This window comes from Nerophis ophidion, linkage group LG24 (genome assembly GCF_033978795.1).
Source record: "Nerophis ophidion isolate RoL-2023_Sa linkage group LG24, RoL_Noph_v1.0, whole genome shotgun sequence".
Taxonomy (NCBI): Eukaryota; Metazoa; Chordata; class Actinopteri; order Syngnathiformes; family Syngnathidae; genus Nerophis; species Nerophis ophidion.
The window spans coordinates 19522845-19535225 of NC_084634.1; the positions used below are offsets into that span (position 1 = coordinate 19522845).

The 12381-nt window shown below is 35.7% G+C and overlaps 1 protein-coding gene across 2 annotated transcripts in view; it reads left to right on the plus strand.

Annotated features, from left to right (window-relative positions):
* The first annotated feature begins 6985 nt into the window (after window positions 1–6985).
* enpp1 (ectonucleotide pyrophosphatase/phosphodiesterase 1) overlaps window positions 6986–12381 on the plus strand; it is a 100067-nt gene continuing 94671 nt past the window's right edge. The window contains exon 1 of one of the 2 annotated variants that reach the window (XM_061885968.1): window positions 6986–7239. In XM_061885968.1, the coding sequence (XP_061741952.1) occupies window positions 7126–7239 (114 nt within the window). In that variant the 5' untranslated portion in view covers window positions 6986–7125. The remainder of the gene's footprint in view (window positions 7240–12381) is intronic. The other variant, XM_061885967.1, reaches the window with a different exon arrangement.

Here is a 12381-nt window from a genome sequence, read left to right on the forward strand (position 1 = left end):
CTGACGGATAATTATATTCAACCTGAAAAAGAATATGTGTGTACTTTTATTTTGAAAACACTGGTTTACTTGTCAAAATTCAACATCAATACTGGATTTTCCCATTCAAAATTAGGGCCCACATTGTTGTACTTGAAAAATAAAATTTGCTGTCTGAATTTAGTAAAACAAAAGTTTGAATCTGAAAAAAGGATATACAATTCTAAAAACCCCAAGAAACCTACCATTTGAATCTGAAAACACAAAACAAAACAGAAGCTCAAGTACAAACCCTGTTTCCATATGAGTTGGGAAATTGTGTTAGATGTAAATATAAATGGAAAACAATGATTTGCAAATCATTTTCAACCCATATTCAATTGAATGCCAAGACAATATATTTGATGTTCAAACTCATAAACGTTATATATATTTTTGCAAATAATAATTAACTTAGAATTTCATGGCTGCAACACGTGCCAAAGTAGTTGGGAAAGGACATATATATATATATATGTATATATATATATGTATATATATATATAATATATATATATATATATATTAGTATTATTATTTATTATTTTGGAATGCACTGATACATCATTTTTAAAAATAACATCAAAACTGTTTTTATTAAGTTTTTTTTGCTTTAAAAAACTACTTTCCAGTCTGAATTCTGAAAAAGTAAGATTTTTTTGTAACGATCTAGAAAAAAATTTGATTTGATTCTGAAAAGAACGGAGGCTCAAATATCAAAATACTGTATATGAAAGTGAAACAATAAAATACCTTAAAAATGATTACCACCTGTAAAAGAATATGTGTGTACTTATTTTGATTTTGAAAACACTAGTTTACTTGTCAAAATTCAACATCAATACTGGATTGTTCAATTTAAAAGTTTATTTTTTCACTGGCTAAATTAGGGCCCACATTTTTGTACTTGAAAATAAACTTTGCAGTCTGACTCTGATAAAAAAAAAAGAAATAAAAATAAAAATATAAATTTGCAAAAACCCTAAAAAAAATTGGATTTGATTCTGAAAAATAAAAAAAACAGAAGCTCAAGTATTAAATACTATAAGTGAGAGGGAAACGTGATAAAAAATAATGTAGTTTGTTTGAAAGAATTATAATTATATTTAATCTACAACAAAATGCTTGCACTTATTTTTATTTTTAATACACTGAAATTCCACATCATAATTTGATTTGTTAGTTTCAACGGTTTATTTATAAGTCCAAAACTTTTGGTTCTAAATTAACCCCATTAAACATCTGCTGACATTTAAAAATGGAACATACAATAATATCCAAATAACATTCGACTCATTTAAAAATGTTGGTATTTATGTCAAATCATCAAAACAAAGGTCGCATTTCAATTAGATCCATACTTTTCCGCTGACTCCCAGCGGACATGATATTTAAAATAAATAAAAACATGACATCTCTTTTTTCAAAATGACAATGCGGTATTTTAACGTCAAAACTTTTATTTTTTTAGTTTTTTTACTTTAAAAAAGTACTTTGCAGTCTGAATCTAAAAAAAAGGCAAGATTTTAATGTAAAAATATCTAAAAAGAATAGATTTGAATCTGAAAGAAACGGAAGCACAAATATCAAAATACTGTAAATGAAAGTGAAACAATAATAGTGTAAAAAATAGTGTAAAGATAATCACCACCTGAAAAAGAATATGTGTGTACTTATTTTTTATTTTGGAAACACTTGTCAAAATTCCACATCAATACTGGATTGTTCAATTTAAAAGTTTATTTTAGAGATAATTTTTAGAATTATTATATTGAATAATTATATTCAACCTGAAAGAAAATGCTTGTACTTATTTTCAGTTTAAATACACTGAAATTCAACAACATAATTTGATTTGTTAGTTTCAAGTTTTGGTTCTAATTTAGCGCCACAAAAAAACTGCTGACATTTAAAATGGAATATACTATAATATCCAAATCACATTCAACTCATTTAAAAATGTTGGTATTTATGTAAAATTACATATATATATATATATATATATATATATATATATATATATATATATATATATATATACATATATATATATATATCAATCAATCAATCAATGTTTACTTATATAGCCCTAAATCACTAGTGTCTCAAAGGGCTGCACAAACCACCACGACATCCTCGGTAGGCCCACATAAGGGCAAGGAAAACTCACACCCAGTGGGACATCGGTGACAATAATGACCCAGTGGGACGTCGGTGACAATGATGACTATGAGAACCTTAGAGAGGAGGAAAGCAATGGATGTTGAGCGGGTCTAACATGATACTGTGAAAGTTCAATCCACAATGGATCCAACACAGTCGCGAGAGTCCAGTCCAAAGCGGATCCAACACAGCAGCGAGAGTCCCGTTCACAGCGGAGCCAGCAGGAAATATATATATAAAGGTTACATTTCAACCAGATCTGTACTTTTCCACTGGCTCCCAGCGGACATGATGTTTAAAATAAATAAAAACATGACATCTTTTTTCTTAAATGACAATGCGGTAATTTGATGTCAAAACTTTTTTTTTTTGTTTATTTACTTTAAAAAAAGTACTTTCGAGTCTGAATCTGAAAAATTAAGATTTTTATGTAAAATGATCTAAAAAAAATAGATTTGAATCTGAAAGAAACAGAAGCTCAAAAATCAAAATACTGTATATGAAGGTGAAACAATAAAATACTATAAAAATAATTACTTAATTTTTTATTCTGAAAACACTGGTTTACTTGTCAAAATTCCACATCTATACTGGATTTTTCAATTTAAGTTTATTTTAGACATAATTATTACATTGAATAATTATATTCAACTTGAAAGAAAATGCTTGCACTTATTTTTATTTAAATACACTGAAATTCAACAACATAATTAGATTTTTTTAGTTTCAATATTTAGTTCTAATTTAGTTCCACAAAAAACCTGCTGACATTTAAAATGGAAAATACTACAATATCCAAACCACAGTCGACTGACTTAAAAATTTTGATATATATGTAAAATCATACAAAAAAAGGTTACACTTCAACCAAATCTGTTCTTTTCCGCTGGCCCCCAGTAGACATGATGTTTAAAATAAATAAAACTATGACATCACTTTTTTTTTAAATGACAATGCAGTAATTTGACGTCAAAACTTTTACATTTTTAGTTTATTTACTTTAAAAAAAGGACTTTCCAGTCTGAATCTGAAAAAGTAAGATTTTTATGTAAAATGATCTAAAAAAAAATAGATTTGAATCTGAAAGAAACAGAAGCTCAAATATCAAAATACTATATATGAAAGTGAAACAATAAAATACTGTAAAAATAATCACCACCTGAAAAAGAATATGTGTGTACTTGTTTTTTATTTTGAAAACACTGGTTTACTTGTTAAAATTCAACATCAATACTGGATTTTTCAATTTAAGTTTATTTTAGACATAATTATTATAATGAAACATATTGAATAATTATATTCAACCTGAAAGAAAATGCTTGCACTTATTTTTATTTTAAAACACTGAAATTCGACATCATAATTTAATTTGTCAGTTTCAACTTTTGGTTCTAATTTAGCTCCATAAAACATCTGTCTACATTTAAAATGGAACATACTCTAATATCCAAATCACATTTGACTCATTTAAAAATGTTGGTATTTATGTAAAATTATATAAATAAATAAAAAAGGTTACATTTCAACCAGATCCGTACTTTTCCACTGGCTCACAGCGGACATGATGTTTAAAATAAATAAAAACATGACATCTCTTTTTTTTAAATGACAATGCGGTAATTTGACGTCAAAACTTTTATTTTTTTAGCTTTTTTACTTTAAAAAAAAGAATCTGAAAAAGTAAGATTTTTATGTAAAATTATCTAAAAAAAATATAGATTTGAATCTGAAAAAAACGGAAGCTCAAATATCAAAATACTGTATATGAAAGTGAAACATTAAAATACTGTAAAAATAATTACTTATTTTTTTATTCTGAAAGCACTGGTTTACTTGTCAAAATTCCACATTAATACTGGATTTTTCAATTTAAGTTTATTTTAGACATAATTGTTATATTGAATAATTATATTCAACTTGAAAGAAAATGTTTGCACTTATTTTTATTTAAATACACTGAAATTCAACAATATAATTAGATTTTTTAGTTTCAACTTTTGGTTCTAATTTAGCTCCACAAAAAACCTGCTGACATTTAAAATGGAACATACTATAATATCCAAACCACATTCGACTGATTTAAAAATGTTGGTATTTATGTAAAATCATAGAAAAAAAGGTTACACTTCAACCAAATCTGTACTTTTCCGCGTCCACAAAGTACATCCGTACATGACAATCAACAATGTCCCCACAAAGAAGGATAATCCATCCATTTTTCTACCGGTTATTCCCTCCAGGGTCACGGGGGGCACTGGAGCCTATCTCAGGTACAATCGGGCGGAAGGCGGTTTACACCCTGGACAAGTCGCCACCTCATTACAGGGTAAAAACAACTGAAATATTCTTGATTGCTAAAACAAAGTAGATGCAGGAAATATCGCTCAGAGGAAGACATGACACTGCTGCAGTAAAATGTCCAAAAAAATAGGAGCGCAAGACAAGAAGTAAAACACTATACACAGAAAAAACGCAAAAAATACAAAATAAGTCAGGGTGTGATGTGACAAGTGTTGACAGTACACCTACTTTGAGACAAGAGCTATAGTGATACATGTTAAATTAGATGGATTAGATAGTACTTTATTTATTCCGTCAGGAGAGTTCCTTCAGGAAAATTACAATTTTCAGCACAATCCCATTCAAGATCAGACAAACATTACAGGGAGACGGAACAGGATCGCTGACGGGTCTGCCGGCTTCCAGCGCCCCTTACAAAAAAGATGACATACAGGTAAACAAGGGGGGGGGGTAGAAAAAAAAAAATAGAAGATTAAAATAAAATACAAAAATAAAAAATCGGTCTTAGCCTAGGCCCTGGAGTGGGGGTGCAGACTGAGGCCAAGGGAAAAGAACAACTCATAGCCATAGTACACATCCCTCTTACATGTGTGTAAGAGGGAAACATCAAAGGACATTAAAGACATTAAAGCAGCAGATAAAAGCAGACACTTCTACATACAGCTATGAATAAAAAGTAAACGAAACATATCCACTGTGTTGGCCTCTGCGGTGTTCCACGCCATCATCCGCTGGGGAGGAGGGAGCATGGCCAGAGACAGAAGCAGATCCAACAAAGCAACCAAGACAGCCGACTCCACTCTCGGCCAATGTCCAGTCCGCATGGATGAGCGAGGATACGTCCAAGGTGACTGAGGTGTCCGACACCGCTCACCCAGTCAAGACACCGCGGAGCCTCTCCGTCCCAGCGCTCAGTGCTAGCTCCGCAGCACTGTCCCCTCATCCGCATCTCCTCCAGTCCCTCCAAACAGACTCTGGTGTAGCAGACACCCAGCAGCTGGTCTCCATGGCCAAAAGGCTCCCGGGAGGCAGATCCAGAAGTCCACAAAAAAAGCACCACAGAGGTCACGAAAGTGCCACCCCTTGTCACACAGTCCCAAAGGGTCCCGGACCAAAATGCAAAAAAATATAATAACACATGAAAACAAGAGGGAAACACAAAAGGATGATACAAGAGCACAGAGCTCCTGCCTACAGCAGCCCCTACAGCAGCGCCATCTTGGAAAAAAAAAAAAGTTTGCTTATGCTTTAAAGCATGGGTGTCAAACTCTGGCCCGCGGGCCAAATTTTGCCCGCCATGTAATTTCCTTTGGACATTGAGGCAATAATAAATTAACATTAGAGCTGGCCCGCTGGTATTATACAGTGGCGGTGCCACTGTATCACCGCATTCAACGCTAATTCACATACTTGCCAACCCTCCCGATTTTTCCAGGAGAATCCCGAATTTCAGTGCCCCCCCCCGAAAATCTTCCGGGGCAACCATTCTCCCGAATTTCCACCCGGACAACAATATTAGGGGCGTGCTTAAAAGGTACTGCTTTTAGCATCCTCTACAACCTGTCGTCACGTCCGCTTTTCTTCCATACAAACAGCGTGCCGGCCCAGTCACGTAATATATGCGGCTTCTACACACACACAAGTGAATGCAAGGCCTACTTGGTCAACAGCCATACAGGTCACACTGAGGGTGGCCGTACAAACAACTTTAACACTGTTACACCACACTGTGAACCCACACCAAACAAGAATGACAAACACATTTCGGGGGAACATTCGCACCGTAACACAACATAAACACAACAGAACAAATGCCCAGAACCCCTTGCAGCATTAACTCTTCCGGGACGCTTCAATATACACCCCCGCTACCAACAAAACTTGATTTTGCATGTCACTATAAAGTTATATAAGCCTTGCTAGTTCAATATTCAATGCAAAACTTGTTTGGGTCCCTATGAAAAAGTTAAGTTGTTCAACTTTGGCTCTCGGCTTTGTTCAGTTTAGAATTTTGGCCCACTCTGTATTTGAGTTTGACACCCCTGCTTTAAAGTCATATCCAACAATTGCGACGACGACTTTTTACTGTCAACGGAGTTTAGTTTTTTAGTGATTTCTGCTGGTGGTGCGCCTCTGCATTTTTACGACGCAAAAAATGTGCCTTGGCTCAAAAAAGGTTTTAAAACACTGCCCCAGTAGACATGGTGTTTAAAATAAATAAAAACATGAAATCTCTCTTTTTTTTTTAATTACAATGCGGTACTCAGTCTGACCGCACGATGGCGACGAAACTCAACCTGCCACACACATCGTTCCAACGTTAAACCGCATTAAGTAAATTATTATAGTCACATCTGAGCACAAATAAGTAAATGCATCGCTAAATTGACGTTTAAAAATACTAAAATCGACATTTACTCGTTTTACAGTAAATCCGAATCGATTAACGTCCTACTAGGCGTGTTTCCCCCCGCGACCTGGACGAACTTTGCAGACGTCAAAGAAACGAGGCGGCGCTACACTATAAGGTCACATCTCTTAGTTTGCACACACTCTTACTTTTTAAACACAACACACACACACACACACACACACGCACACACGCTTGGAGTGTGTGGCGTGGGACACCCTTAAGCGGCCAGCATGGAAGCTAAGCAGGCGGAGGAGCAGTCGGAGTCCGTGCTCGGGTCTTTAGAGCCGGAAAGTCAGAGGGACATGACTCAAAAGAAGAGCAAGCGGTGTAAAATCATCTCTGGGGTAGGTTCACGCATTCCCCAACAACATTTCATTCAATAACATGTTCTTTTTTTTTTTAATTTGAAGTAACTGTAATTCAAGTCTGCGTGAGTTCTGAGTGTCAGAAATTCACACTTCCTCCCTACTATCTCTAAACTAAGGGTCACAACCTTTTTGAAACCAAGAGCTACTTCCTCATGGGTACTGATTAATGCGAAGGGCTACCAGTTTGATACACACTTAAATAAATTGCCAGAAATAGCCAATTTCTGTCTGCCATTCGGTCGTACATTTTTTTTCCTTTTACGGAAGGTTTTTTGTAGAGAATAAATTATGAAAAAAAACACGGTTTAAAAGAGGAGAAAAACAGAAAAAAATGAAAATTAAATTTTGAAACATAGTTTATCTTCACTTTCGACTCTTTAAAATTCCAAATTCAACCGAGAAAGAGAAGAGAAAAACTATGCATCCATCCATTTTCTACAATCGGGCAGAAGGCGGTCCACACCCTGGACAAGTCGCCACCTCATCGCAGATAGACAGACAACATTCACACTCACATTCACACACTAGGGCCAATTTAGTGTTGCCAATCAACCTATCCCCAGGTGCATGTCTTTGGAGGTGGGAGGAAGCCGGAGTACCCGGAGGGAACCCACGCAGTCACGGGGAGAACATGCAAACTCCACACAGAAAGATCCCGAGCCTGGATTTGAACCCAGGACTGCAAGACCTTCGTATTGTGAGGCAGACGCACTAACCCCTCTGCCACCGTGACTGATGGGAATCTTTTTGAAAAAATTAAAAAAAGAATTTATGGTGCATCATAAGTAATTTTTCCTGATTAACATTAATTTTAGAATTTTGATGACATGTTTTAAATAGTTTAAAATCCAATCTGCACTTTGTTATAATATATAACACATTGGACCAAGCTGTATTTCTAACAAAGACAAATTATAATTTTTTTTTTAGATTTTCCAGAACAATAAAATAAGTTCAAAAGACTTTGAAATAAGATTTAAATTTGATTCTAAAGATTTTATAGATTTGCCAGAATCTTTTTTTTTAAATTTTAATCATAATAAGTTTGAAGAAATATTTCACAAATATTCTTTGTCGAAAAAACAGAAGCTAAAATGAAGAATTAAATAAAAATGTATATATTATTCTTTACAATAAAAAAAAATGTACTTGAACATTGATTTAAATTGTCAGGAAAGAAGAGGAAGGAATTTAAAAGGTAAAAAGGTATATGTGTTTAAAAATCCTTAAATCATTTTTAAGGTTGTCTAAAATTGTCTTTCTGAAAGTTATAAGAAGCAAAGTAAAAAAAATATATGAAATTATTTAAACAAGTGAAAACCAAGTCTTTAAAATATTTTCTTGGATTTTCAAAATGTATTTGAGTTTTGTCTCTCTTAGAATTAAAAATGTCGAGCAGAGCGAGACCAGCTTGCTAGTAAATAAATACAATTAAAAAAATAGAGGCAGCTCACTGGTAAGTGCTGATATTTGAGCTATTTTTAGAACAGGCCCGCGGGCTACTCATCTGGTCCTTACGGGCTACCTGGTGCCCGCGGACACTGCGTTGGTGACCCATGCTCTAAACTGTCTTCTTGATCCAAATGTCGATGCCGAACGAGTGTCGATATCGGGGTGATGCTAGCATACATATCACTTGTTGTTTTGTTCCCGTGTTGATAGTGTTGTAGTGTGTGCAAACACAGGGGAGAGGTTGTTAGACTTCCATCCATCCATTTTCTACCACTTGTCACTTTTGGGGTTGCGGGGGAAGCTGGAGCTTATCTTAGCCAGTGTTTTTCAACCACTGTGCCGTGGGAGATGATCTAATTTCACCTATTTGGGTGAAAAATCCAGCCATCCATTTCCTATCGCGTGTCCCGTTCGGGATCGCCAAGGGGTCGCTGGAGCCTATCTCAGCTGCATTCGGGCGGAAGGCGGAATACACCCTGGACAATTCGCAACCTCATAGTCTGCAAATGATGTGTTGTTGTTGAGTGTCGGTGCTGCCTAGAGCTCGGTGGAGTAACCGTGTAATACTCTTCCATATTAGTAGGTGGCAGCCGGTAGCTAATTGCTTTGTAGATGTCGGAAACAGCGGGATGCATTGTGCAGGTAAAAAGTTGTCTGATGCTTGAACCAAAAATAAAAGGTGAGTGCGGCTAAGAAAAGGCATTGAAGCTTAGGGAAAGCTATGCAGAACCAAACTAAAACTGAACTGGCTAGAAAGTAAACAAAAACAGAATGCTGGACGACAGCAAATACTTACAGAGTTGTGGAGCAGAAGGCGTCTACAAAGTACATCCGTACATGACATGACAATCTACACCAAAATAGGAGCGCAAGACAAGAACTAAAACACTACATACAGGAAAACACAGAAAGACTCCAAATAAGTCACGGCGGGATGTGACGGGTGGTGAAAGTACACCTACTTTGAGACAAGAGCTATAGTGATGCATGCTTGGTTATGGTTATGGTTTGAATTCATATCCAACAATTGCGACAACAACTTTTTACTGTCAACTGAGTTTTGTTTTTTAACGATTTCCGCGGGTGGTGTGCCTGCGGATTTTTTTAATACAAAAAAATGCTCCTCGGCTCAAAAAAGGTTGAAAAACACTGATATAAGCAACATTCGGGCGGTCGGAGTGTACACCCTGGACAAGTCGCTACCTCATTGCAGGGCCAACACAGATAGACAGACAACATTCACACTCACCTGCGATGAGGTGGCGACTTGTCCAGGATGTACCCCGCCTGCCGCCCGAATGCAGCTGAGACAGGCTCCAGCGACCCCAAACTGGACAAGCGGTAGAAAATGGATGGATGGATGGCATTCACACTCACATTCACACACAAGGGCCAATTTAGTGTTGCCAATCAACCTATCCCCAGGTGCATGTCTTTGGCAGTGGGAGGAAGTCGGGGTACCCAGAGGGAACCCACGCAGTCACGGGAGGACATGCAAACTCAACAGAGAAATATCCCGAGCCCGGTATTGAACTCAGGACTACTCAGGACCTTCGTATTGTGAGGCACATGCACAAACCCCTGTTCCACCGTGCTGCCCCGTTATTAGACTTGACTTGTTTTTTATTTTAATTTTTATTTGAAACAGTATTATTAAAAGGGATGATTGTATCATTTTGTTGATATCGTTACATTGTTCTGTATGTATGGGGCGATATGTGTGGAGGAGGGGGGGGGGCGTGACAGGCAATAGCGCAGGGGTGTCAAACTCATTTTACATCGGGGACCACATGGAGAAAAATCTACTCCCAATTAACCAAAATGATTCCCGAGCGCGGGCACCGTTGCTGCTCACTGCTCCCCTCAGCTTCCATGGGGTGGAACAAGGGAATGAGTCTATTGTTTGGTGCGGTATAGCTCAGTCGGTAGAGTGGCCCTGCCAGCAACTTGAGGGTTGCAGGTTCGATTCCCGCTTCCGCCATCCTTGTCACTGCCGTTGTGTCCTTGGGCAAGACACTTTACCCAAACAACCTGCTCCCAGTACCACCCACACTGGTTTAAATGTAACTTAGATATTGGGTTTCACTATGTGAAGCACTTTGAGTCACTAGAGAAAAGCGCTATATAAAGATAATTCACTTCACTTTTCTTTCTTTAATAATAGAACAAGCGCATTCTGAAAATGTACAAATCATAATGTCATTAAAGTTTGTCCAAGTTGTTGGGTTATTTTTACAATTACCTGTAGGGGTTAATGGTATATTATTTGTCGTTATTTATATTTTCTGAATAAATTATGTGATAATGTTCATCAGTCAACTCATTGGTATTAATTTTCAATCTATCGAGATAAAAAAAATTATATCAAAATCAAATTACAGGATGTTATTTATGTATTTTGCTCATTTTCCTCGACTGATGTACTAACATCATGGGGCTTATTTTGTACATATGTAGCAACATTGACAAAGATACAAAGAATTGCTATTGCAACATCTAGTGGACACATTTAGAACAGCAGTTTCTTTCTTTAAAAAATGTAAGGTTAATTTTTATACTTAGCGGGCTGGATCAAACCTGTTCGAGGGCTTGATCCGGCCCTCGGGCCGTACGTTTGACACACCTGCAATAGCGTAATGGCTTACATCTTGATACATACAGGTAGAAATATAAATAAAAATTCACTTTATCATATATCAGTGCTTCTCGATGAGGGAGGCGCCATGATATGTGTGTTGGGGGATGGTTCCTGAGAGGCAATAGCGTATATATTTACACTTGCACATATATGAATAAATAAACATTCAATATATCTTATTTTAGTGCATCTCAAATAGAAAGGGGTGTGCCGGGGGGGGGGGGGGTATGAGCGGCAAAAGCCTAATAGGGTATATATTTACAAATTAAGATTGATGAATAAATAAACATTCGCTTTGTTTTATATCAGTGCTTCTCAAATAGTGGGGCGGGTCAACATGGGGGGGGGGGGGGGGGCGTGGTGTGTGTGTGTAGGAGCGGGGGCGTGAGAGGCAGTAACCTAATAGCATATATCTTGAGACATGCTGATAAATGAATACATAAACTTGATTAAAAAAAATTGAAAATTGAGAACCGCTGTACTATATTGTGGTTTTTTGTATCAGTACTATATCATTATTAATTAATAATTAGTTGAGCTTTTTCTCATTACATACTGATTTTTGGGCTTTTTTTTCTTGCATTTGTACTATTTTTTAATTCCCCAAGTAAGAACACAATACAAATGATAATAGTATAATCCACTGCATAACCTAATGTGACAAAAAATATGCCTGCACGAAAATACTAATATTCAGTTTCACATGTGTTTTGTCTTGTTTTTTTATGGTTGTGTTTTAAATTTCAAAAAATTATTGATAAGTGGGTATTATTTAGTTTTTTGATTAATTAACTAAACTTTTATTTTGTATTTTGTGAGCTTTTAAAGTTTTGAATCAGGGGTGTCTAAACTATACTAAAAAAGCAAGTATGGGTGGTGGGGGCAATTTGTTTATTTTTTTTAAATGCTAAAAACATATATATATATATATATATATATATATATATATATATATATTTATATATATATACATATATATTATATGTATATATATACATAAATATATCTATAAATATATACACATAAAA